Source organism: Geospiza fortis, unplaced genomic scaffold, assembly GCF_000277835.1.
Source record: "Geospiza fortis unplaced genomic scaffold, GeoFor_1.0 scaffold538, whole genome shotgun sequence".
Lineage (NCBI taxonomy): Eukaryota > Metazoa > Chordata > Aves > Passeriformes > Thraupidae > Geospiza > Geospiza fortis.
In genome coordinates this window covers 3121975-3148961 of record NW_005054368.1, presented here as the reverse complement: position 1 = coordinate 3148961, position 26987 = coordinate 3121975, and the positions used below count along the sequence as shown (strand labels likewise).

Sequence of the window (26987 nt, the reverse complement as noted above, 5' to 3'; positions counted from 1 at the left end):
CCCCGCGGCCCTGAGCCGGGATCCGGCCCCGGCATCCATAAAATCTTTATTTTTTCCTTTCCCTCGACCCCACCGGCCTGTCCGCGGTCCCACCGCTCCTCCCCTCTCCCTGCCTTAGCGGCGAGGGGAGAGTTGCAGCTGTAGGGGAGGCTGAGCCCTTTGTTTGTAGAGAGGGTCATGTTTATCTCGCTGGATAACGAGGGATCTAATGGAAAATTGTCTCCTTTGGGATTGGCTGAAGATTTCTTAAATTCAGAGGTGTCTGGTTTCCTGGCGTGACTTGCTCATCGCCCCGGATATTCATAGTTACGTTATGGTTTCTTGATGCTGGGAGTTTATTCTGGTGCCTAAAGAGCTTTGCTTTCCAGAAAACAGCCCTTGAGATTTAGCATTTTGGAGGATTAAGGCAGTGCTCAGGGCTTGGAGAGGCACGGTGCAGTGATTTTGGGGTTAAAAAAAAAAAAAAAGGAGAAAGGGAAACGGAAACTTTAAAGGCCAATGGAGGTGCTCCCACCTCAGAAATAAATAGTTTATTTTTGGATAATATATAAATAGACAATATATAAGCTTGCTTAAAACAGAGGGGGTTCTGTGCAGTTTTCATCTGCAGAGTATAGAAAAGCTGAAAATGAGAAGTCCTTAAAGGACAGTAAAAGTAACTTGATCATTGTGAGATGTGTAAAAAAGCAGATACATAGCACTGCTACCAAAAAATAAATGGAATAAGTTTACTTGGGTTTTATTTTGTTTTGTTTTTAATGCATTGGAATCCATTCAAATGCAGTGTAGCCAAAGCTGGATTTTAATACCTGTGGAATGAAATAGTTCTTGATGGTGTCACGTGAGGGAGTAATAACTGGTGGGTAGAAGAGGGGTGATCTTGCAACTTTTTCTCTGTGTTTTCCTAGATAGTTGTTAGAGGATGAAGTTAAAAAAAAAAAAGTAAACTAACACTACTTTTTTTGTTCACTTCCAGAAAACTGATTGGGAAGTAGCCATAAAGAGTATTAACAAAAAGAACTTGTCGAAGTCACAAATCCTACTTGGAAAAGAAATAAAAATCTTAAAGGTATGTTAATTTGCACTGATTTTTAAAGCTGCTTTGCTTGAAAAGGAAAAGAGACTTCTGACCTAGTTCATTCCAGGTCATGGGTGGTGTCACAGTAATTGCTGCTGTGATGTTTCTTTGTTAGGGATCCAGAAATAAAAATACTAAGGAAAACGGAAAAAAAATTAAATCTTTAGTTCTGGAAATATCTCAGAACAGGTTGTGAGCATGATTTTGCAGTTAAAAGTAGCACATTGATGTGGAAACAGTCTCTGGGCTTTGCTTAATGCACACGTGGAAGAGTTTGTCCTTCAGGATGGCCAATGGGGCACCTTTTTCCAGCATATTGTAGCTGAGGGTGAAGCATCAGTCTTTGATCTTTCTTCATCTTTTTTGCTCAAAGCTGCCTTGAAAGCTGAAACCAGTGAGCTGACTTTAATTCCTGAAGCAGCTGCCCACTTCTGACTTGTGATAATTGCCTTAAAATGTGGAGTGTGGCTCTAGCAGAGGAAGTGTAATGGAGCATCTTTCAGTTTTTCAGTGTTATTTTATGGAAACTTCTCCTTGGGTGGTCATTTAGCATTCCCTGCTCCCTGAATTTCACATCTCATTTCACACAGCTTTGCAGTAAGACTGAGTGCTGCTTTCTTCCCATGTTCCTGAGCTTTTTGAGATACATCACTACTTTATATACTATTATATACATATTATACTCTCATTTATTTATTAAATACCAGAATTAGTGTTGGGTGTATTAGTGTGCTGCAAGTACTTAACAAACAAAAGTTTTTTGAGCAGCTACAAATAATTCATGAGCTGTCCCCTTATTTAATGTTATTTGGTTTGATTTTCTTTGTATTATAAAAGTAAGGTTGATTTGAACATGATCTAGTTGGTTACTTCACTAAGCAAGAAATTATGTAAGAGTAGAAAATTAAATCTTGTCAGTTTTCAGTGCTCATTAGAGGATCTTCTGCTCTGGTACTTTCTGTACCAAGTAATTGACATAAAGTTCTGGAACCAAATGTTTTTATGACCTCTCAAGATATTGCCTAACTTCCTTATCCTTTAAATATTGTCTAAACAACTGGGATTTCCTCTAAATTCCATCTGATCATCTTAAAAAGACTCTCTTTGATTATCACCAAATCAGCATTATCAGCAAATTCAATTAATAATAATAATAGTAGTAATACTAATAACCTTTTTCCATAATACAAATATTTTGTTTTACAGGAACTTCAGCACGAGAACATTGTAGCTCTTTATGATGTCCAGGTAAAATATATTTTGGTGCCTTTTTAAAAATTAATTTATGAAAATCTAATGAATGTATATCATGTATGCCAAGTAGAAGATTTTGAATGGATCTATTTTGTTGCTGTCATCAATTTGGAATTCAGCAAAAACAAGAGCAGCATCTTGGGGATCTGTGTGACAAAGAAATGTGGTGTTCAGTCCTGTGTCAGTGAGGAAGAACTGAAGGAAGCAGAAAACCACAGTCACATGTATCTGTTGCCTATGTGTCTAGAAGGACAGGGTACAGTGAAAAAAGCCAAGCAGGCACTTGGATCTTTTCAATTAAATTCCTTCAGATTGTCTTCCTGTTTTTATTGCCTGATGAGGTGGAGGAGTTGCTCTGCAGCCTGTCTAGGGGAGTGTGTTCTGCTTAGGAAGTACATTTTTGTATCCTAAGGCCTGCCAGTGTGGAGCAAAGCTAAATAAGACATGAGGCAGCTCATGCAGCCATTTGTTCTGCTGGAATAAGAACTATACATTTATCTCCTGGGCTCATGCCTGATTTTAAATACAGAGTTACACTGTTAAAAAAAAAAAATTACTGAGAAGCACCTTTGGGGCATTGCATAGTCAAAGCAACACAAAATAGAGATTGTGACATTCAGTCCTTCCTGTCTTTACACATTCACATGCTAAAAGCTTTCAGTTTGTGTGGATTTGTATCTTTTGCTATAGAAATCTGTGTTCATGGGATATAAATTAGGTGAGTTCAGGATTTCTAGGGCTGTAGGACTCAAGTGACTTTTGGTACAAAGCTGAGATGTTCATGTGGCAGCTGACTGTGCATCAAAACTTCTAGGTTCAATCTGGAGACTGTTTTTCCTGGATCTTGACTTCAAAATTCTTAATTTTGAATGATGTTATCTGCTCTGAGAGGGAAAGTATTGTCTGTTGTGCTTCTTGACAAGACCAGGTTTTCCTGAGCATTGCTAAGTGGAAATAATCTCTCAGCATCCTAAATTTAGTATGTCCAGACATCTCAAAAGCAACTGGAATTGTTGACTGAGGGTGTTGGTGTGTGAGTAAGCAGCTGAATTTCAGATTTATCATTTACAGTTGTTTGTACATGAAGGTTCCTTAGTCAGCTCTGCAGCGCAGTGTGGGGGTAGTGGAACAGTTAGGTGTTCTGATGGTTTAACATCTGAGCTTTGGAGAGATTCTTGTTGTTTTGGTTTATGCACAAGGAAAGAGACTCCAGAATCCTACAGCACTCTATGGTTTCTTTAATAACTTTCAGGCTTTTCTGTTCTGCCCCAGGAAGGGGTGACAGGATTTCTTAAATGATCAGTGCTGCTCCATTTGAAAGAGGGATGTTGCTGCTTGTCACCAGCTATTGTGTTTAAATAAAATGAGCAGTTAAAGAGAAGGGCAAACCTGTGTCCTGTACCTTGATATATTTCAGATACATTCATGGCAAACACAAAGCTTGGCAGCAGGAATTGCTTTGCAAAATATGGTATAAAGAGTGTGCCACTTGCACAAATAAGCTTTTCTCTTTCTGCTGTGTTTGTGAAGTGGCAGACATCATTAACTTCTGTGATTACATTTAATTTATAACCCAGCAAGAATGAACACTATGCAAGGCATTCACATGTCTAGTAGGCTGTTACACCTACTAATTTTCTGTAGCATTTCATGTTCTAGCATGTGCTGCCCTTTTTGTTTGCCAGGGTACTGTGAACATGATGATACAATCCAGCAGATAAGACTTCAGGATTTCAAGCTATTTCTAAGTTTACAGAAGCTATTTTTTTTTTCCTCAGTGCTGGAGCCAGTGGAGTCTGTGTCACAGTAGGAAATTCTCAGTGTGAATGGGAGTCTGTTTTATTTTTGTAGTTCTGTTGGGCTGAAGCTTTTCTTAACCTTAGACAGTTTGAAATAAGAAAATGCTTCTGTTTCAGATGCAGTCTTACAGATCATGTAGCTGAATAAGTCAAGAGCTGATTGTTGCTCTGAGTTTTCAGATGGAAAAGATGGTGTGCAATGAAAGTGGCAAAACTAAGTGAAGAAAGTGTAAATTGATTGTGATCCAGAATAAATACTTTCACATCTCATAATAATAAATTAATGACAGTACTTTAGATTAAAGCTGTAAACCTGCATAGCAATTTGGAATGCATCTATTGAGAATAAATGTACAGTTATTATTTTATATATTGCAAAAAGCTTCATTTGGATTGACTCTCAGGAAGTAGTTAAATTCCTTCTCCTCCATGTCTCTTCATTTATGGTTGTGTTCCTGTTGCATGACCACTCACACAAGTCAGCATAATAAAGACAGATACACCATGAAGGTTTTAATTAAATCCAAGCAGAACTTGTGGGCCATTCTGCTGATTGTGCATGAACATTTTCAGACCTTCTCCAGTGCTCACCCTTCATCTCCTGGGAATACCATTTGATATGTTATTAGTGTGTCTGCAGTTCAGTTACTAGAAGTGCCCATTTGTCTGGAGCCACACCCCAGTGAACTGCTGTGTGTTAATGGTGGCATAAAAATGTTTTGTTCTGCAGCCAGCAGGATAATTGCCCTTGATTTCCATGAGGTGGACGTGCAGCTCTGGCAGGTTTGAGCTGCAGATAAGCATTTTATGTAAGCAGAGCACTCCACTGCTCTTGGTGCCACCTCCCAGGGCTGGGGAGCTGCACACACCAGGGTGTGGAGGCCATGGTGCTAAGGCTGAGGGAACTTGTAGAGATATTTAAATAAAAACCCTCCATCTGGGTGAGACAAATGTTTTTCAGCAGTAGGGCTCTGGAAAATAGCTCACCCCTACAAGTGAAATGAATTTTTTTGTGAAATCCTTAAAAAACCTCAGATATGATAGATGGATAGCAAAAGAGACACTTTTCACTTATCTTCTTGGGCAAGTGTTTGATTATCTGTCATTCAAGAATAATCTCCCAAATCTCTAAAATGGTTTAAGGATGCAACTCTTTTCCCATGGCGGTGCTGTGGGATGTCATTCATCCTGCAAAAGAAAATCAGTCTTGGATCCTGTTAATTGGAGGAGTGGAGCCACTGTTTCTCAAAAGCAAAAGGAATCTAAAATAGCCTCTAATTTACCAGTGTAGAATACACTGAGATCCGTGGATAAAGTATTCCACTGAAGTGGAATGAAGGTATCAGTAAGTTATTTGGAATGTTCTATATTTAGGACACGAGTTTACAGTTTTGTGCAGTTCATGATCCCAAGTGTGTGCTGAGTAGAACTAATCTCTTCCCCAGTGCCAGACAGTGCCTGTTTTAGCAAATAATTTAATTCAAAACCTCTCTAGAATGTCAGCCCTCAGAGTGAAAGCCTGTAATGTATCTTGGAGATAGCATTTTAGGAGAGTGAATTAATGTCCTCACTGCATGGAGTCTGAAGTTTGCTATTTGAACAGTAGTTTAGGGAGAACTAATTTCTGGAGTGTTATTGGAGAAACAGTATCTGGATAAAAATGGTTTCTTGTCTTAGCTTGTTGGTACAGAGCAGACAAAAAACCTGCAGCTGCTTCTGCTGTCCTTGGAAGCAGAGAAAGCCAGTGGGAATGGAGCCAGAAATCCTTCTGGGACCTTCAGCTCAGCTTTGTTGTACACACAGAGCCCAGGAGTTCTTACCAGGGGTGCTGAGGGGAGGAACTGTTGTTTTAGCAGCAGGAATTAAATACTTCTGGTTTACCCAAGGACTCCAGTTGGTCTGGTGCTATTGCATGTGTTTCTTGAGATATTTGCTGCAGGCATCCTGTGTGTGCTCCTGATCTCAGTGTCTCACAGCTTTCATTGCCTCCACACTCCCAGCAGAACAGAGAGTGTCTCAACGTCTTTATTTTTGTTCCCTCAGCACCTTGCTTAAGGCCTTTGTGTTTGTCAATATCCATCCCCTGTGTCTGTGTGGAAATAATCATATGAGAACATGCTGTTCAGATAAAAGAAAAATCCTGCCCTGTAGCAACTGTAAAGGTTTTGAAGCTCTACCTGGCAGCTGATGCCAGCTGCAAGGTTGGTTATGACAGTGCAGGAATGATGCCAGTGGAAATGCTGGAGACAACAAGGGTTAGAATTTGTTGTGACCCACAGAACCAGAGTTGGAGTTACTACACAGGCCTTAGCTTACCTGCTGTGCCTGGATCCTGTAATTTGAATTTCAGAACTGTTTCAGAAGAGTTACTACACAGTCTTTTGCTTACCTGCTGTGCCTGGATGCTGTAATTTGAATTTCAGAACTGTTTCACATGATTTTTTAGTACAAATGTGTGCTGAACCTTTGTGCTGAGAGCAGCTGTGCCTTTCCTTGGTGCTGGGCAGCAGAGCAGCCTCTTTCCCCACCTCCCCTCTATTGGGTAAATACAGCATTTCACTGACAGCAAATGGATGATCCAGTTCTTGTGGTGCATTTCTCCATGGCTGATTGCTCTTTTATGTGAATAATTGGCAGCATGCACCCTGTTTGAATCCTACAGGCACATGTCAAGTGACATTTAGTCTGAGATTTAATATTTTGTCAGAATTAACAAAATGTTCAGTCTGAACAGAGAAGTTGCTGCTGTGTTGCACTCACAAAGTAAACCAAGAAAGTCTAATACAGAGAGAAACAGCCTTTAAAAGATCTGGACCTGTCCTTTTTCACTATATCATTAGAATTTTTGCCAAATGTATTTAAGGCCAAAAAAAAAAGGTGTGTTCCTGGCCAAAAAAATTATATCCAATATAGCACAAATGAACACAGCAGAGAATTAATCAGATAACAGCAGTGCACAAGCTGTCAGGTTAACTCTCCTTCTTTGGGGACTCTCATCATAAACTGCAATGAAATCAAATCTGCAGACTTGAAGTGAAAACTGAGTAACTATTTGCCACAATTTCTGCTTTGGGAGCTCACTCAGCTCCTTGCAGACCTTCAGCTTGTTCTAAAGGAGGACTTGTGAACCAGAATGAAATCCAGGGAATGTTTCTGCCAGTACTCTAGGGATCTAGCAAAAGCTCTTGGAAGTAACTATGGATGTTTTGACTTCTTTTTCAATTAATGTTTTTTTAAACGGAACTACTTTGCTGAGACTGTGATTCAAGTTGAATTTTGCATCCCCCAAGACAACTGGTGGAATCCTTGGATTAAAACATAGCAAATTTTGGCAAATATGTTGCCTTTTAACCTCTTTCTCTTAGGTTTATCTGTTTACCTTTCACATTGTAAATTGGTTTCCTATTAGCATTTGCTTGCAATTAAAACCTAGATTCAGAATAAAAAGGAGCAAAAGTAGGTTTTTATCAAGAAAACTTTCAGCAGCAAAAAAAAAGTGTTGCTGGGCAGAACTGGTAATTGTTGCAACACAGCTGATATTTGTTTTACTTATTTATCTAGGTAGAAGTGTAGGTCAGAACAACTCCAGCTGCACTAATTTTGTGATCTGTACATCAATACAAATTGCTGAAAGCTTTGTTATCTGTTTCAAGAGGCAGTTTAAAATAACTTGCTAGGTCAGCTTTATTCCTGAATGTTAGATCTGAAACATGCTGGTTTTCTAATCTTTCCTTTTTGAGCACTTTGCTCTGCATAGCCAGTCAACAGAAATCACCAGTCTGGGGAATGTTGATAGGGAGAGCTTTATTGTTCAGCAAAATAATTTAGAAGGGCAAAATATATCTCCAGAACTGTCTTGTCTGTTCTGAATGTATTCCCAAAATGGAGATCACATTCCCAGTCAGGCTGGCCAAGAACTGTAAGGCAAAATTTGAGCAGCTCTGAAGGGTTGAACAAGTTCAGCTGTTTTGAGCTAAAGCTTGTGTTGGTGGGATATTGAAAAGTGTTTGGTTTTGAGTTCAGCTTGGGACAAGTTGTGGTTGGGGAGGTTGGTATCAGTTCTGTGCAAACCATTACTTCCTCACTATGAATTGGAGAAGACTTTTGAGTCTGGGAAAATGTCTTTGTGGGATCTCTAATCTGCTCTGCTGATTCATTAAAAAGGGATTTTCTAAGCTACATTAAGGAATCATGCTCTGCTTCTTACTGGGACTTTACTTGGTGACTTGATTTGTTATTTTTCATCAAGAATATACATTTTAAAAAAAAAGATGAGTAATTCTATTTGAGGGCAATCCAGTATGGTCTGCAGAAATGAGTTTCAGAACAGGTGAAGGCTAGTACAACAGGGCAAATCATCAGCTCTGTGTTTTTGAAGAGCAGTTCATTTGAGAGGACTTTGTTTCCAAGGGAATCCAACAAACACATCCTCTTAGTTCTGTGATGATTAAATGTAATAAATGTCTGTCATGAGCTGAGCATTACATGCTGCCCTAAGCTGCTGGTTTTGTGCACTGGAGGCTCTGACACCGTGGAACATCTTTGTGATTCATGGGATTGCAAAGCTGGGCTGGAAATCCAGGAGCTGGGCTGCTTTCTTGTCACTGGAGAACGGGCTTTTTGTGCTGCCTAGTTGGGTTCTTCTGCTCCACATCAGAGCTATCCTTTAAGTGAAGTGATCCTCAGTTGGCAGAATTTTCAGTTTGATAAATTGGGATCTCAGATTCCTAAAAGACAGCTTCTGTCTTGGAAGGTGTTGTTGCAAAGGAACAATGCAGAAAGGAACAATTATATATTTCCAGTAATTTGCAAAGCAAATAATTACTAATGGGGTTTTTTTTTTTGCTTTGCTGTATGCACTGAGGTTTTGAGGTGTTTGTAGGAATGTAAATTATGGTTCATGTTGGCCACAGCTATTGCAGAAACATTGAACAATTGAGGCTTCCTGAAATGTGATCTGCTGCTGCTTTAATATTCTATATTGGTTGGAGTTTGCCTGCCATTCCCAGCAGATTTGACTCATATTCCTAGAAATTTGATTTCTTCGAAGCTAATTTCCAAATCCTTGATGTTTTGGGCTGGAAAGAACCTCAAATGCATTTCTGTAACACAGACAGGAGTGACTAAATGCTTCCCAAAAGTGAAGCAGGCTAATACAGCCTTGAATTAACCTTAAACCAGCCAGTTCATCTTGAACTGTAATTATTTCCATTATTTGGAGTTGTCTGGATGTCAGTGTCTGTGATGGGCTGTGCCATCCCTGAGCTCTGCTGTGTTTAGGGGTCATTGGTTTCTCTAGCCTGGGCTCATTTTTGCTTTTATTTCTCTTTTTCAAGCTTTCTAACATAAGCTGTTAGTGAGCCCTTGCCAATGGCACCTTGGTGGTAATTCTTGCCAGAGTGGTCCAATGGAGCATCTGCTGAAGTGTCAGTGCAAGCACAGGGGAAGGTGCCTGAGTTCACAGCGTTTGTTTTGCTGTGCAATGTCCCTTTTGACTTCCTTGTGACACTTTAGCAGAATTTAGTCAGACTGTCTGCAGTCCCACTTCCCACTGGGGCATGTGCCTGGCCCTGTCTGGTGCCATCTCACTTTTTTCCTTCAACTGCCTTAAAAAAACCCATATTTTCCCTCAATCTGTCAGCCCTTGTTTAAGTTTATTTTTAAAGGGAAAGGGGGATAACACACTGTGTAACTAAAAGCATCATCCTGTTTACTGTACACTTCCTTTAGTTTCCTTCCAGTTCTCTTTGTGTTCTTTCCTTTCAGTCTTAATCAGCTCAGAGGGAGAAAAAATACTTTTGCTTTATAAAAACTCTCAGAATCTTCAGCTTTGTAGGACCAACAGAACTGTCTTATGCAGGAGACTGTGGAAAACAATGTTGATTATTATCACAGACAGGTCAGGCCTTTCTTCCCTCACACAAAATAAATATTTGGAAACAGGATGAACGTTTTTGTTACAGACAGGCTGAAGCACGGATTTATTTTTGTAACTGGATTTGTGAAGTGTGTAGGTAATCTACAGCAGAAGTTGGGCAATCTGTCTTTCAGGAACTTTTCCCCAATTACAAGAGAGGGAATTCAGGTTGCAGAGAGGTCATGGGAGGTGAGTGCTTTGGAAAATCTGAGGAGGATGGACAGAGCTCCCAGCTCTGCCCTGAGGAGCATGGCAGGCATGTGCTGCTGCCAAGGGCTCACTCAGGGAGAACTTCATGGAAGTATTGCCTGGTGGTTTTATGGTTTTGCATATAAAAATATTTTTGGAAATGTAAAATATCTCATAGTGAAAAAATCTACATTTTTGCTATGCTCTGAAACAGTGACTTTAAGGTGTCTCAGTGATGGGAAAATCCCATGTTACACTTGGTTAATGCAGGTACAGACTTGGTATTCTCACATTCTTAAATCACTTTTCTTCTCCTCTTTTAGGAAATGCCCAATTCTGTCTTTTTGGTCATGGAGGTATGTGTTAACATGTATGTTTCTGGTTGTTTTAAAGACTTTTAGACAAAACTATTCCTTTACACAGCTACAAACTAACCATGGCTTGCTAAAACAAACTATTTTGAAAAGGAATTTATTAATTTCCTATGCCCCATTAAATTTAGCAGCACTGTTTGTTTCATAAATTATTCAGTTTCATGTTATGATCCTGTAAGTATTGATGAAAGGTGACACCTCAAATTATTAATTACAAATAATTGACAAAACAATATTAAGGCAAACAGTTGGAAGGGATCTAATTTTCATTTAAAGATTACAAAGTAGCAATGATGTAGCAGGTGTTTCAGTGCTTGTATTTTAAATAAAACCCTTTGTTTTTAACAGTACTGCAATGGTGGGGACTTGGCAGATTACTTACAAGGTAATTGATTACTGTATTTCCCTATTATTTTGCTTTATGTGTTTATATTCTGTATTCCTCACATCCATTGATGTTTCTCTGAGATTTTTTGCTTCTGTTTTAAATATGGGTAAATGAATGTGATAATAGACAGAAAATGCTTTTTTATTTTTTGCCACAGCTGAATGTAACATTCCCTTATTTGTCAATGAGGGAGAAGCTGTAGTTAACCATCAGCAGCATGCTGAAAAGATGTGTGGGTTTCTATTTCTAAAACTACATTTTGGGGGTTGTTCCCAGTGTTTTGATTCCACCTGTTTTTCTTTTCCAAGATGTGAACTTAAAACCACTGATTGACTTATATAATAATGCTCTGAAAAAGAGGCAGTGCTGGCTTAGGAGAGATTTTTCATGGCTCTGCCCAAAGTGAGGACAGAATTTCTAAATCATGACAAATGGATTCTTATTCCAACCAAAATTTTGAGCAGAGATGTTAATCTTCATATTTTTCATGATGAAAATATTCTACTTGCCCTTGTATGTCAGGCTGTTGAAGGAATCTTTTTTATGCACAGCTATTGTTATGGTAACTGTGTGTATTAAAAGCCTAATTCACTTGCCATTAAAACCTTTGGAAAGACTCAGACAGTGAAATCCAGCTCCTGTGTTCAGTGCTTTTTTGGGCTGCAGAATGAGGTAATACCTTCAGAAGAGACTTTTGAAAGTACATCTCATTTTTTTCCTTTCAAAATAAATTTTATCATGGATGAAGTTTCTGAGCAGAGTGGTTCTCAGCATCCCCATAAAGAGCAAATTTTATGGCTTCAGATTTTAACATGATTTTTTGATGTACTTAATGTGAAGTTCTTTTATTTTCTTGCTTCCTTTGCCTTTTTAGCCAGTTTAGGATTTCACAGAATCACTGGGTTGGAAGAGACCTTAAAGATCATTGAGTCCAACCCAGCCCCAACCCCTCACCCAAACCCTGGCACCGCAGTGCCACATCCAGGCTTGGTTAAACACACCCAGGGATGGTGGCTCCACACCTCTCTGGGCAGAACGTTCCAGAACTTTATCACCCTTTCTGTAAAAAACTTTTTCCCAATATCCAACCTAAATTTCCCTTGACTCAGCTTGAGACTTAATGAGATTTAATGGCAATTGAGAAGTTTTATAATTACGATGCTACTGAGTTGAATAAACCACTGGAAAAACAGATGATTCAGAGCTCTAAAACTATGGTGATGTCAATATTGTTGAGAATATTTACATTTGTAGAAAAACACAGGAGACTGGATTGTAATTCATGATGATTAGATTACAACTCACTATGTTTTCAGCTGATCACCGTGAAGTTGATTGCTTTTACCTAAAGTTATTGATATTTATTCTCCCCCCTGCTCCTGTGTGTGTCACTGGCAGCTAAGGGGACTCTGAGTGAGGACACCATCCGAGTGTTCCTGCAGCAGATTGCAGCAGCCATGAGGATCCTGCACAGCAAAGGCATCATCCACAGGGACCTGAAACCCCAGAACATCCTGCTGTCCTACGCCAGCCGCCGCAAATCCAGCGTCAGCGGCATCCGCATCAAAATAGGTACATCCCCTCTGTGAGGGAAAATCAGCACTCTTGGGTTGTTCCCCCCCTCAGAAATGGCTCTCCAGTTCAAGTCTTGCATATGGAGTGTATTCAATTGATGCAAATCAGACAGCGAGTCAAGAATGATGAGCTTCATGCTGTGCTGTGTTCTCAGGATAAAAGAAGATTGAATCATAAAGACCTGTTTGATTAAATCTGCAGGACAAATCTATTTGGCTGATGTTTCTAGTACTAAACTATTTTAATTAGGTATAAATCTAACTTTTGGAACTGGGAGTAGCCTTTAACCCATTTCAAAACTCTGTGTATGCAAGACTCCAATTGCATTTCCAGCTGTTTTCTTTTTTAGTGGTAGATCCTCCTAAGGGTTATTTGAGAGATTTAGAAATGAAGGTTATGACCTGGTTTTGGCATGGCAGAAGGGAAGTTTGGCCTGGTAACAGGGGAGAGATGTCAAATATTCATGATACTACCAAACTCCTCTGCAGAGGCCACTTCAGGAGTTTTAATCACTCCTTGTTGTCTGTTAAGTGTCTATGTAAAGCTATCTTGTTTAAAACAAGTTCATTCTTGTGCTTTTGCTCAAAAACTGCACAGGGGAGACCAAACTTCTTCCCTTGCTGTCCTTACTTGATAGCTTCAGATGCTTTTGCCTGCATGGAAAATTCAGGCACCTGAAGCTTGACTTCTTCAGCTTGTACCTGATGTGATTTCACTGCAGGCACATTGTATATTCATCGCTCTTAATGAGCCATTTATATTTAGCCAGTGACTTTAATCCTTTCCTGCTGATGCCAGCCTGGCTGTTCTGCAGCTGGGGAGGTGCCTGAGCAGCAGTTTGTGTAAATGATGTCACTGCTGCTTCTTGGCTTGCTCATTTGAAAGATAATCCATTATTCTTTCAGCATGACAAAGATTCTAGTATTCCATGCGCTGGCTAGATATTAAACCTGTATTTTTTTAATCCCTCTGTTAATTGTACCAGATTTCAGTCAGAGACAGGTGATTTCTAGACTGTAAAAATTTGAAAATGATCCTTCTCTTCATTGACCAAGGTTGTTCTTTACACAGCTGACTTTGGGTTTGCTCGTTATCTGCACAGCAACATGATGGCTGCAACTCTGTGTGGTTCCCCTATGTACATGGTAAGAGATATTTCACATTATCTTGCTTGTCTCAAACATTCTCCTGCCAAAACAAAATAATTGACTGCTTGCAGATTGGCAAATGCCTCATGTTGCTTTACAAGGATCAGGGACAGAGTGCAGTTCCCCTTTCCATTGTTTTGCTACCTTTTTTTTAATTTCCTTTGGATTTGGAGACCATGATTGTTATAATCAGAGAGACATCAATCATTTCTTAGTGGTTCTTTGTCCAGAAGAAGAACTGCAGAAGCCAAGTAAATAACACATCCCTCTTCTTCCCAAACATGCCAAATGCTGGATGCTTTCTTCAGAACATCAGCATTTCTAGTTTCTTTGTGGTTTTGAAACTCAGCTTACATTTTAGATGGAGCTGATAGCTCTCAAGCCATGTGATGCACGTGAAAATGTTAATTTTTTCTTACTATGAAGTGGTCTCAGTTAATGCTGCTCTCACAGTAGATTTATATTGCTGTGGCTTTCCTGGTTTTGTTTTCTCTTCTGAGAATTTGCTGTTCTTTCCAGGCCCCTGAAGTGATTATGTCTCAACACTATGATGCTAAAGCAGACCTGTGGAGCATAGGAACTGTGATTTATCAGTGTCTTGTTGGAAAACCACCTTTTCAGGTAACAATTCCTTTCCTTTTCCCTCTTCTCAGTCTGAAGAACATTCCTGGAGCTCTTGCTTCTAGTCAGGAAAGCAGAAGCAAGTGATGTCTGAGTGTGGGTGCTGCACAGGCTTGAGAATGCCAAGGGAGAAGTTGTTTGTGCTTAGTCTGCATGATGAGTGTGTTCAATCCAGAGGAAATACATAAATGAGGAGCCTCAGTGCTCTGCTTGGTGTTTTCTCCTTTAATGCCCATATGCAAAAGTTTCCTTTTTGTGTATGTGTGCTTAGGAACAAAAGCTATTTCCTCCATGAAACCGAGCTTTAATTAATGTACATTTTTATTTGACAGGCCAATAGTCCTCAAGATTTGAGAATGTTTTATGAAAAGAACAGGAATTTGATTCCTAGGTATGTCACCATGGCCTTTCCTGTCACTTACACTTGTTGATTGAACACTTTTTCATCTTGGGGAATGCCTGGGATTCAAAAAAACATTTGCTGTTGCTATCTTTGCAAGGATGTAGTGTGATACCTGTGAATCATGTTGCACCTTGCTTTGTACCTAGCTGAAACTAAATGGACTGAGGCTGTAAAGCACAGATAGTGATGACTTAGGGACGTGGCAGAATGCTGCTTTCCTGAAATTCAATGTGCTATGCATTATTCAATGCATGCATTACATTTAATGCATGTTTTACTTCCTCTTGTGTGCAGCATTCCTAGGGAAACATCAGCTTACCTGGCTGACCTGCTCTTGGGTTTGCTTCAGAGAAACCAAAAGGATAGAATGGACTTTGGTATGTATTTCTTTTTTCCTCTTGCTCTTTTGACTTTCCTTGTTAGTTGTATTCATGTGACCAGAATAATTATCTTGACCTTTTGTCCACAACCAATTACATGAAAAGTGAAGTGGTTTTTTTCTTCTCTGTTTTCATAAAGAAGGCAGAGTAGCTAAAACAAATCACTGGATAACTACTGTCAGTATTAAGTGATACACATAAATCACAACTTTGTTTTTGAGTAGTGAAATATAAATCAGTTTAATTCTTTCAATTGTGCCCTTTCCTTCAAGGATTTACTGCTAATACCTTAAATTTCATGTTGAAGTTTTATTTCTGTTACTTTAACTGGTGTTTAGTATCAGAATAGGAGCAAACATTTCTGATTTCCATGTACTGGAAGAACCCACTTTGGAAACATATTATTGAACAGTTATATCTTGATTAATTCTGCTGCTTGTTTAAATTTTGTAGCACTAATTGTTAGTGCAGTTTTATCATAGCTGCCAGGAAATGTTAATCTTAAAATTTTAATTCAGATCCAGAAAAAGCTCACAATAATTGGGTAGAATGTCACAAATTATATTGCTCAGTATATAAATCTCTACATGTAGGAGAAATAATACCTCACAAACATGGACTGTGAGTAGTTGATTCCACTCTGCACTCTGGGTGTGCTGATCCCTACAGTTTCTTCAAACATGAGAAATTCACTATATCACTTGTGGTGGTGGGAGAAAGCGTTTGTGCTTCGAAAGAAAAATAGAAAGCAGAATGGCAGTGCTGAAAGTCATGTTTTCCTTGGCTGAGCCACTTAAAGGGCCTCAAAGGGGCTGCTCTGGAATGTGCTTAGCAAAGGGAGTGAAAGGGAGAGTTTCTAGCAGAGCCCTGTGGCCTGTTGTTAAAGTAAAAATAGCGCTGGAAATGTTGTTGATCTTCCAGCAATATGAAGTAGAACAGCAGGTGTTGTACCAAAGCTGGAGAGCACCTGATCCCTGTGTTCAAGTGAATAATTGCATTGTTCAGGCATTACAGCTGGATTCCTTCCCTTATCAGGTCATGGGGAAAAGTGTTGCTGAAGGGAGGGACATACTCCAGACCTCAGATTCTTTCTCTTTTTTTTTTCTTTGTTATTTGCTTATGTCTGAGGCACAGCATTGTTTTTCCTCCAGTGTTAGGACATTAAAGTTCACCCAGCTCAGCAGCTGGCTCCCACTAACCATCAAATTCCCTGAACCAGCTGAACACTGCTCCTTGCAGAACAAAACTTTCCATGTAACTTAGTGGCCAAGTGGTTATGCTCAATTAAAAGTGCCTCAGCGTATCCATTTACAACAAAAGCAAAGTATTTCTAATGTAACAACAGCAAGTTCACTGAGGAAATTTTTAAAGAAGTGGTGTCTAATTCTGCTTTATGCCATGAACTGTCATGTTCTGCTGCTGGGAAGTGGAAAGGAGAATGGCTCTACTGTGATTTTCTTTTTTGCCACCTAAAGTGTAGCATTAATGGCTTCAAAACTAAATGTCAATCCTTGGGAAAGACAGAGCTGAAAATACTTTCAGTGTCTGGTGTGAAAAATGCTCATTGTTTTGAAGAGCAGACTAAAACTGAATTACTACCATAGAAAACATAATTTCCTCAGCAGTACAGGGAGGTTTCTTGTGTACATGGCTTTAAGTGCAGTCACAAGATTTCTTCCAGTGATTCAGTCTGATTTGCCTTGCTGACTGATGTTTGAAGTTATTAAATTGATTCTTGTTTCCTTTCCAAACTCTATAGCAGCACATACCACAGAAAGCTTTAATCTTTTATAAGCTCTTCACCCTCTGGCTCTGCAGTGTTGATTCTGGGAATGCAACCATTTATCACCATCTGCAATACAGTCTGTAAATTCTGTCATTTGTACATCTACTCACAATGGTGGTTGTTTCTTGTTCTACAGAAGCATTTTTCAACCACCCTTTCCTGGATCACATTTCAACAGTGAAAAAATGTAAGTAGTCAGTTGGGTTTGGTTTTGGTTTTTTTTTTTTTTTGCACTTATTTGTGTGAATGATGAATGTTACAGGCTGGGAGGGAGAAAGATCTGCCAAATATCACACTAAGTGTTTATGAGACATTTTCCTCAGCCTGCCTGTTGTTGTGCTCTATTATGAGCCTGAGTGTTGAATCCTTTCTTGTATTATGCCAGAGTGAAATGTGATACTTATTTACTTGTTCTTTTGACGTTTGCACTGAACTTAAATACCCTCGTGTGATTGAGGATGTGCTGTTCTTATAAGCTGTGTAAAGGCTTATGAATGAGAAGCAGTGAGGAAATTTGTTTGAAATTCAACCTTTTGAAGTCTTAGTCACTTTTTTTTTCCCCCCTCTGGGTTTTTCTCTTCAAGCTTGTCCTGTGCCAGTGCCCACATACCCAGGCTCAGTCTCTGGCAGTTCCTGTGGTAGCTCTCCTTGTCGCTTTGCTTCTCCTCCAGTAAGTTCTGTGTTACACAACAATCTCCAGAAAATATTTTCTGTAGTGTTTAGCCAAGAATTCATGAATTTTTTAAATCTTTTAATACTTGAACACTGTAAACTGTCATGTTTAGGAGCAAAGAGCAAGGAACACCTCTGTCTTTTTCTTAAATACCATTTACACTTCGGTGCTCTCTTGTTCCTTGTGTTGTATCTTGTGGGGGTTTTGTTGTTCTTTTTTGCTTAAGGTAAAGAAAAACCCCATACAAATATCAAATGCTAGAGCAGCAAATCTTTATATATTCTGGTATGGTTTGCAATGTAATGACTGTTACAGATAAATTTTGAATTGGCCCTTTTGGCTAAGGCCCCTTATTACAAACCAGTGACTTCAATTTTATGTGACATTTGGAACAGGTACATCTGTATCACCAGGAATAATTGACTAAATCCCAGTTGTTTAACTCACAGCCTAATCAGTATAGAGCTGTCTAAACTGGCACTACAGAGTTCTCCAGTATTTGAAATGTCATAGTTCAAAAGCATTTCTACTGTGTGAATCACTGGATTTACAGTGGGTTTTTGTAACTTTTCTTTTTCCCACCACCCCCTCCAGTCTCTGCCAGACATGCAGCACATTCAAGAAGAAAATTTGTCTTCCCCTCCACTGGGTCCTCCCAACTATCTTCAAGTCTCTAAAGACTCTGCCAGTACCAGTAGCAAGAACTCCTCTTGTGACACAGATGACTTTGTTCTTGTCCCACACAATATCTCTTCAGACCATTCATGTAAGAACCTTTCTTATTTTTACATCTCATCCCAATTTTCATTCATAACACGCTTCTACCTCCTGTTGTTCTTTGGCTCTATTTGCTCTAAATGTGTCAGAATTCAAATTAAAATTAATTCATGTAGTTTGATTCCTCTTTGGAAGGAAACTCTTGGGTACTGCACGTCTATCTGGGACATTTTTATCTTCAATTGAGCAGCCAAATATGCAATAGGGTGGTTTAAAGTAATGGAAAATAGTGAGGCTTGGCATTAGAAGAAGGGATTCAGTTGTAAACAACTGCTGATAAAAGACCCAAGGATTCTCTTGGAGTTCTTTGTTTCCTCCAGACTCACTGAACATTTAGAGCTCATGCTCTAGAGCTTTAAATAACAGGTGTAGGTGAACATAAAACACTTCTAACATGAAAAGCAAAACATCAGCCTGGGCTTATAGAAAGGAAAAACTTGGATGTAGCTCATTTATGACATGGTCCCAACCTGAATTGCACAAAGTCAGCTGATTTCTGGATGATGCCACTAATTGTGGTAAATATTTGACTAAATGACTGCCTGAAGGGTTTCTGCCATCCATTCTTGTAAACATCCCAGTGCTCTGATACCTTGTGCTCCTACACAATGGAGTGTATTTCAAAATTCTTCTTAATATGGCAACAACCCACAAAATAATTTTGTAAAGAGCTCCCTTCCCCAGTTCCATTTTTGTTGGGGGGTGGTCACATTTGAGATATTTTCCTACACAAAACCTTTTGTGGGAAACTTTCATATATTCACAGAAATGTTTTTCTCTACAACAGCAATATGGAAGGTCTAATTTTTTTTCTGATTCTGCTTGCTGCTGATGTGGGTTTTCCATGTGTTTCCTCCTGCAGATGATATGCCTTTGGGAGCAGCTGGCAGGCGGGCTTCCAGTGAGTTCTTGATGTGTGGAGGGTAGGTGTGCTGAGCTTCTCCCAAAAGAAACCTCTTCTTCTAAAATTGGTGCTGCAGCTGCACAAGGGGGTTCTGGGCTTTTGGGTTGTCACAGCTCTGTGGACTTTCTGAAAGATAAACAAGAATTGAATTTGAGTATCTAAACAGCTTGAATTCAGGAAGTTTTGCTGCCAAGTAGAGTTTCTCTGGTGTGAGGACCTGTCTTTTGACAGTGGTTTTTGTTTCCACAGGCAGTCACCATTAACTATTTCTGGAAGCTCAGGAACTGTACAGAAACCATCCACAGCCTCTTCTCGAAGTGCTGCCTCTGGCACAGCTAACAGGTGTGTGATGTGGCCTTAGATTCTCTGCTATTTTATGGGTTTGGCTTTATTTACTTATTTTTTTAATTGTGAAACTGGACTAAAATAGAAGCAAGACTTCTTTTCTCTAGGCTCTCTACCCTTCATGGCTTCTCTGGTGCATCCCCAAAAGATTTCCTTAAGGAGTTGAGAGCATTCTTTGTTTAAATTTTGAGCTATTTAAAAGCAGAAATTTAGGGACATAACTGCCTTGTCTTTTTTGGTGTTGAGAAGCACAGCACAGCCTTCACGGAGTGAGTCAAGATGTTGAATGCAGATACATTTAACAAAGTGGTTGTGAGAGAAGAGGAACTTTGAAAGCCCAGATTGCAGTGGATTTGTGTCTCGTGGCTGGCTTGGTTTGTCTGGTCACTGGGTGTGGCTTTTGTGCAAGTGGTTATTGTGAATTTCATGGTTGTGTCTCACAAGATGCCAAAGTCACATGAAGGACCTAAACATGTATTGCAGGTTTTCCATCAGCAGGACTGGTAATTAGTCCCCTTTCTTCCTTATGGCTGTAGGCTTCAGTTTCTGCTGGCTTAAAATAGAACTGATTTTCATCAGTGGGACCTGAAATCTTTTCTGTGTTACTTTGGAAAATATAAAGCTTAATTATGGTGCTTAACTACTCATGGAATATCTAAGTAGAATTTGTTCAAGTGATGAATTTCATGATGTTTTCAGTACAAACAGAAAGAGGATGAGTGGCTAACTGGGGAATACAGCTATTATGTTGGGTGCATTTTTGGCTTGTGCCAGTGCTAGAGGGCTGCAAGTCAGCATTATTTGTTTAGGAATGCTTGTCACAAGAAAAGTTTGTTACTTTGTGCTGATCTTTGTGCAGTTGGGGAAATGTGCTGACAGGGGCTGTCGATACAGCTTTTAGCCTCATGTTTTATGTTTAAGGGCAGATAATGGGGATGCTTTGCCTGTAGAGACCCATTTGCTCTGAGCTGACCATCTGCAATGTAGTATAAATACACTGTTCTTTCCTTTTTAAAGTTGTGTCAGGCAGGGTTTTTAGAGTTAGAAAATATGCCAGTTGTGTTATCTGTACATTACTAAGAACTAAATGTTCATGTGATTGGAAACAGGTGCTTACTGTTCACACTCTGTACTCTAATAGTTTAATTACTGGCTAAGTTAATTCATTAACTGCATTTGGGGCTGCATGGGGCATGGTCTGAAGAAAGCAGAGTGTGTCTGATATTCTACAAGATGCTGGTTTTGGTTTGGGGTTTGGTTTTTTATTTCCTGGCAAATGTTCGTTCATTGTTTGTAGGTTGTTTCACTTTGGTTTTTTGGTGTTTTACAAAAGGTTATGCCCTGTGAAACAGTGAATCTTTCTGATTAACTGATGAAACTGAATTAATTTTGCCCATAGTTATGCTGCTTTCTGCTGTGTGTCTTCACAGACAGTCTCCAGCCACAATGGGCAGATTAGGTCGAGGTGTTCACTCTCCTGTGCTTTATTATCAGTTTTATCCTCTGCACCTCAGAAACAAGATTTGCATGCAGCTCTGCACACATCTGTATTACATTTTCTCTGGCTGGTAACAAACCACATCAGACTGGCCAGAGCTCAGCTTTGGGCCTGAGCTGGGGAGCCCTGATGGGGCTGTGCCTCTGCACCCCACTCACACAGCTCTGCTGCCTCCTGTCAGCTCACAGCTCAAGAGCTTCCTGGATTTACCTGCAGGGCTGTGTGAGAGCAGGGAAAGGCATTTTCTGTGCTGAGTTCTTTAAAAGTTGAAGTGTCTTCATGGTCTCCTGAGTGTCAGTGCAGCAGTTTAAATAACATCTTCTTCCCTCTCCTGGGGAGAGGCTCCCTGTGCTCCCTGAGTGTGCTGTGTAGTCATGGCAGGCTGCCCACAGCCTTCCTGTGGTTTCCACATGGGAGTCCTTCTCCCTGCCTGGAAGTTTTCAGGCTTTCTGCTGACTGTGTGTCCACAGCCAACTTCCAAATTACTCTGTGGCATCCAGAAACTGGGTGGCAACAGCAGGACCAACTTAATTTCTTTTGCTAAGGAAGTTCTGTGCCTATTAGGAAGTAATATTTCATTCTAAGTGGTAGCAAAGAGAATAGGACAATTACAGTAAAAAAACCCCAGATTTCTGTTCAGCTGGAGCCAGGCAGTGAGTCTTGTAACTGCCTGTCTTCTAGAGAATTTCTTTTCACATTTCTTCTAAGCATTTGTAATCTTTCTTTAAAGACACGGTCAATAAAAGACTAGATAGCAAAATTATTATCTTCCACACAGCCCATTTGTTTGAAATTCTTTCCGTTGAATTCTGTTTTCCTTTAAAAGTGTTGGTTACTGATTACATGCAGTGGTTTGAGTCCCTTGTGAGGAACCACCCTGAGGCAGGTCACTGACGCTGCAGCTGAACTTGGGCAATCTGCACTTGGAATCTGTAGATTAACATTCAGGTGTGTGGTTTGGCTCCCCCTGTCAGGGGTTGGTTCTTACATTACATAACATGTTTTCCTCCTGCAAGTTCATGATGTCTCTGGGGATATCTCTGCCTGTGCTTTGGTGGCTTTTGTCCACATTCCAGCCCTGCTCTGAACTTCCTGTCCCTGGGTTTTCCTAGAACACTATTTTCAAGTGTGGTAAACACAGCAGGCGGCTTGGCAGGGAGTCAGAGGGATCTGGAGATCTCAGTGATGTGTGACCAAGGGCTGAGTCCCAGCTCTGTGTGATCCCAGGCAGTGCAGGGAAGGCAGGGAGTGCTGAACAGTTCCTGATCCTCCTCTGTGCAGCGTTGGAGCCAGGTTAGGACAAGCAGAGATCTCAGCAGGGGGCACAGAAGACATTCATTTGCCTGTTTCCTAGATTTTCTCCAAATTCCTACAGTACAGTTCTGACACAGTGAGACCTGCCTACCTGTATTCATCTCCTGCTCCCATCTCCTGTCTCCACACCTTCCAACTCCAGGCACTGTCAGCCTTCCGTGTCCCCCCGCAGCGAGACGGCGCCGATCCCGGTTCCCACCCAGCTCCGGAACTACCAGCGCATAGAACAGAACCTCTCCTCCACTGCCAGCCCCGTGTCAAACCCCCACGGATCACCCAGGTGAGGATGGGCTTTTTAACTCCTTTCTCTTGGCTCTGGTTGGTGTTTGTACCCTGGCAGATGTCCCTGCTTTCTTGCTAAAGAGACGTTTCAATGATAACAAATAAAAGCTCTTCACAATCTCAAGATTGTTGGATGGGCACTTGAAATATTTCATGAAAACAAATTGAGCTTGTTCTTTCACTCAAAATGCAGCCCAAGAAGGTAAAAAGATGAAGTCTTGCTTTTTTGCTGCTCTTTGTGTATTGCATGGCATTACATCATGAACTGAAATGTCAGTAATAAGTTCTGTTTTGTTTTCACACATGTAGTGATGAGATGAATGCTTTGTTCTGTAGAATATCAAGGGAACAATTTTTGGCATGCCAGTTAACCAGCTTGTCTCATTACAAAGCTCTAGTGAGCCAGGCTTATTCTCTGCCTTGTGCTCTACAAGATCAGGCTGGTGAAGGTCAAAGACTCATAAATAGACTACTCAGAACTCTGGAGATCTTTACAAAAACAAAACCCAGGGTTTCTTGCGCATTTTTTCCAGGATCCCTGATTTGATTATAGTTGCTACATGCAGGGAAATTACTTTCCCTTAAATAATCTGTTTTCAGTTATCTGATATGTTTTTCAGACACTATGAAAATTTTGTTAGAATCTTTGCTGTTTAAAAAAATGGGAATTTCAGCAATACTTGTATTGTAAAAGCAGGGCATCCCCGACAAAGGGGAGAAAATGATGCATCTGACTCTGTGGATATCAGAAGGCTAATTAATTACTTTATTATACTATATTATTCTCTATTGTACTATATTACACTGTATCTGCACAAGAACTCAACTGCCTAGAATCATGACTGTCAGCTAACAGTCCTGACCCACACACGTGGATTCAATTGGTTAATGAATCAAAACACTCACACCAGAATCCAATCAAGCAAATTCTTTCAGGTAAATAATCTTTCTCAATGCATTCTGCTTGTTCTAAAACACAGGAGCAGTCAATGAGATAAGAATTGTTCTTTCTCTGAGGTTCAGAGAATGTGAATCCCAGAAAATCTTTGGGAAGTTGTGCCTTGCTTGTCTCTGTGAAGAGAAATGCAGCGACATACTTGGTTGGGAAATGAAAAAAAATTGATGACCAACTGTTTTGAAGATTAGAGTGTACTAAGGGAAGTCTGTTTTAATGTTCTCCAGTTAACAGACCATTATGGCATTCAACATTTAAAAGTGTGGTGACAAAGGGAATTAAATCTTGATTATTGTCAGTATGGAAAGCTTAACTTCTTAGCTTTCTCTTGAACAGCAGTATTTCCTTTAACTGATCAGACTCCTCAGGGGGGATTCTGAAGCTCGTCTCAAGGAGCCAGTGAGCACAGTGTGTGTGTGAGCACTGTTTTCCTTGCAGAGCCGGGGTGGTGAGGCGCTCCAACACCAGCCCCATGGGGTTCATGAAGATGGGCTCGTGCTCTCCAGTGCCGGCTGACCCTGCCCAGGCCGTGGGGCGCAGGCTGTCCACAGGATCTTCCAGACCATACTCTCCTTCACCACTAGGTAAGCACAGGAATGCTCAGCAATTAGTAAAGCTTTATCTTCAGCAGTCATTCAGAACTCTTGATTCTTGCTTGAAATTAATCTTAAACCACAACCTGCCCAGCCAGGTCATGTGTGCAGAAATAATTTCTGTTAAATGGCTCAGAGAAGTAGACTAACTAGGTTTTCATCTTTGTAAGTGAAGTAGAAAGTATAAATCCACGTTTTGGTTTTGTTTGCATAGTTGGAACCATACCTGAGCAGCTCGGGCACTGTTGTTGTGGACAACTCCAAGGACATGAATCAAGGAGTAGAAACTTCTCAGGTGAGTGACTTTGGACAGTGCAATCAGCATTATTTTGATAGAGCTTCTAGAGCATTTTGTGAAGGGGTAGGAGAGCCAACACACATCAGAATGGGTTAATAGGAGACACTGAGTTTTTGTGGAAAATGCCCATTTGTGGCCTGGTGACACCTTTGCCCATAACTAATTCCCTACACAACAAGACAGCGACTGAAATTCCTTATTCTCAAGATGGAAAAACAACTCTGATGAAGCCTGTCTTTAACCAGGGCTGGTTTATAATGAATGGTAGTAACATGCTTCTGAGAATCTGGTTTTGATAGACCAGCTCTGTCATGCCAGTTCTCAGAAGAGGGAGGCAGAGCTGCCAGTGCACAGCGTGCAACACGTTTTCGTCATTCCCTTGGGAAATCGGTTGGGATCTGATGTTACTGTTGCTAGGCAGTCAGCAAGCTTTGCAAGTCATAAATCATCATGACATGCCAGCAGGGAAAAAAAAATCAAGAAGAAATAGGACTTGAAGCTGCAGGGAAAAAAAAAAGATCAAGAAGAAATGGGACTTGAAGATGTTCTGAGACTGTTAAAGATGGAATTGCACTGTAATGCCAGAAGGATTTGGTATAAGAATATGCAACTCAGCAACTTAACTGTTCTTCTGCTCTGTGTACATTTTTGGTGCATTTTCTTCTCTAGCTAAAATACTAGTTATACTTTTTATTTTGACCTTCTATGATGTGATATTGAGACTACATTGTGAGTTTTTCTCCTATTTAAACACTTGTCCAAAACCATCTGGGCATAGTAGAGCCTTCACTTCTTTCAGTAGACATGTCTGGGAATGGTTTCATCCATATGAAATAAGTTCTATATGTGTCTCAAAAATTGCCTTGATAATTGCTGTGCCATTGGCTGGCTCAACAAAAGGAATGAGTGAATCCTTAGATATGAAATGGTCTCTTAAAAAGTGAAAGGGGGTGTGGGTGAATAGAATACAAAGCACTGTGTTTGCTTTTCTTGTTGCAACTTTACTTTGGATAGAGTTTTGTCAGGCTGTTGGTTTAGTGCCTTTTGCCAGTATCAAACTAGCTTGCAACACACCACAGCACTGTTTCTGTGGCTGGCAGGGGTTTTAATGTTTCATTTCTTCATATGTTTTCTGCATTCTTTTTTTTTTTCCTCCTTAGTTTCACTTCTTAATTTGAAATGACTGCAGTGGTATTTCTGTTTGTACAATACCACAAATTGCAGCAAGTCTGTTTCTCAGCATTTTAATGGCTATGGGAAGCAGTTTTTTGCTTTGGGTGAGGTGAGGTCATCTGAACTGAGATTTTTCTAAGGACTGAAGATGTCTTTCGTAATGTAGCTCCTGAACTAATTGAGCTGTTCTTGCTGCCAGTGGCAGCAGAGGACAGACTTTTAATTCAGGAGCCTTCCCTGGGGTGGCAACAACTCTGGAACAGTAACCAGTGAGATTTCAGACTGATTCTAAAACTACAGGTAAAGACTTTCTAGTGCTGTGAGACAGACAAGCAGAGGGATTTCAGGCAAGCAAATTCTTGGCTGGAAAATTAATGAGAAATAGACTTGATCCCTCTGCTAGAGCTGCAGGCAGACAGACTATTCTGAAACATACTGCCTAATGGAGTGGAATGAAATCAAGATGAAGTAGCTCATATTCAAAATCCAGCTAGCAAAAACATAGACTTAAGAAGGCTGAAAGATGTGTTGTAACAGCTGGGCACTTCACTGAGCAAACTGCAAGAAGTTTGGGGTGGTTTTTAAAGCAGACATTTATGAAATGAAGCCTCTCTCAGAAGATTCTTGTGGCCAGCTTTTAAAAACCTTCTCTAGTTGTATGGGTCAGTTTTTCCCTCTGTCTTTTTTTTTTTTTCTTAAAACATGAGTGAAACTCACTTCAGTGTCAGTTCTTGGAGGTTACAGGCAGGCATTTTCTCTGGGAAGCTGTGACCATAATGCTGAAGTCTGATGTACTGTTTGTAACTTTGCACAGTTCCTTATCATGAGACATAAAAACATACACCAGGAACAGAACATTTCATCAAATTTCAGGCCTAATTTTGAAAGAGGAGGGGCATTTTAAGTAGGTGAGGTGTTTATAAATATAGTTATTTCCCCAAAGTCCTCTGTTTAAATGATAACTTAGAGCTCTCCCATTTGCTTTAGGAGAAACTGCATTTGTACCTAAGTGTGGACTTCCTCTGGCAGCTTTTGAAAAAAGATTCAGTCTGACAGACTAAAAAGTAAACAACTGCTCAAAGTCATGTCCCCAAACTGTTCCATCTGAATAATTTGGTTTTTGTTAGTTCCTAGTTTTCTTGCAGGAACATGAGCTGCCTTTGTCTGTAAATGAAGCCATTACACACAAAACAAGTCATTAACATGCAGTGTCCCATTCACACTCTTGTTTGCAAGAAGATCATTCCAGGCCTTGAGAACCTC

At 40.1% G+C, this 26987-nt stretch overlaps 1 protein-coding gene across 1 annotated transcript in view; it reads left to right on the top strand.

The window, feature by feature from the left end:
• The window catches only part of ULK2 (unc-51 like autophagy activating kinase 2), a 36596-nt gene that overhangs the window by 517 nt on the left and 9092 nt on the right, over positions 1-26987 (top strand). The window contains exons 2-18 of the mRNA XM_031059805.1: positions 977-1069; positions 2285-2326; positions 10561-10593; positions 10960-10996; positions 12398-12571; positions 13646-13719; positions 14242-14343; positions 14676-14734; positions 15041-15123; positions 17049-17099; positions 17497-17582; positions 18180-18351; positions 19225-19285; positions 19516-19608; positions 22566-22703; positions 24099-24244; positions 24468-24548. Coding sequence (XP_030915665.1) covers positions 977-1069; positions 2285-2326; positions 10561-10593; positions 10960-10996; positions 12398-12571; positions 13646-13719; positions 14242-14343; positions 14676-14734; positions 15041-15123; positions 17049-17099; positions 17497-17582; positions 18180-18351; positions 19225-19285; positions 19516-19608; positions 22566-22703; positions 24099-24244; positions 24468-24548 — 1525 coding nt within the window. The remainder of the gene's footprint in view (positions 1-976; positions 1070-2284; positions 2327-10560; positions 10594-10959; positions 10997-12397; positions 12572-13645; positions 13720-14241; positions 14344-14675; positions 14735-15040; positions 15124-17048; positions 17100-17496; positions 17583-18179; positions 18352-19224; positions 19286-19515; positions 19609-22565; positions 22704-24098; positions 24245-24467; positions 24549-26987) is intronic.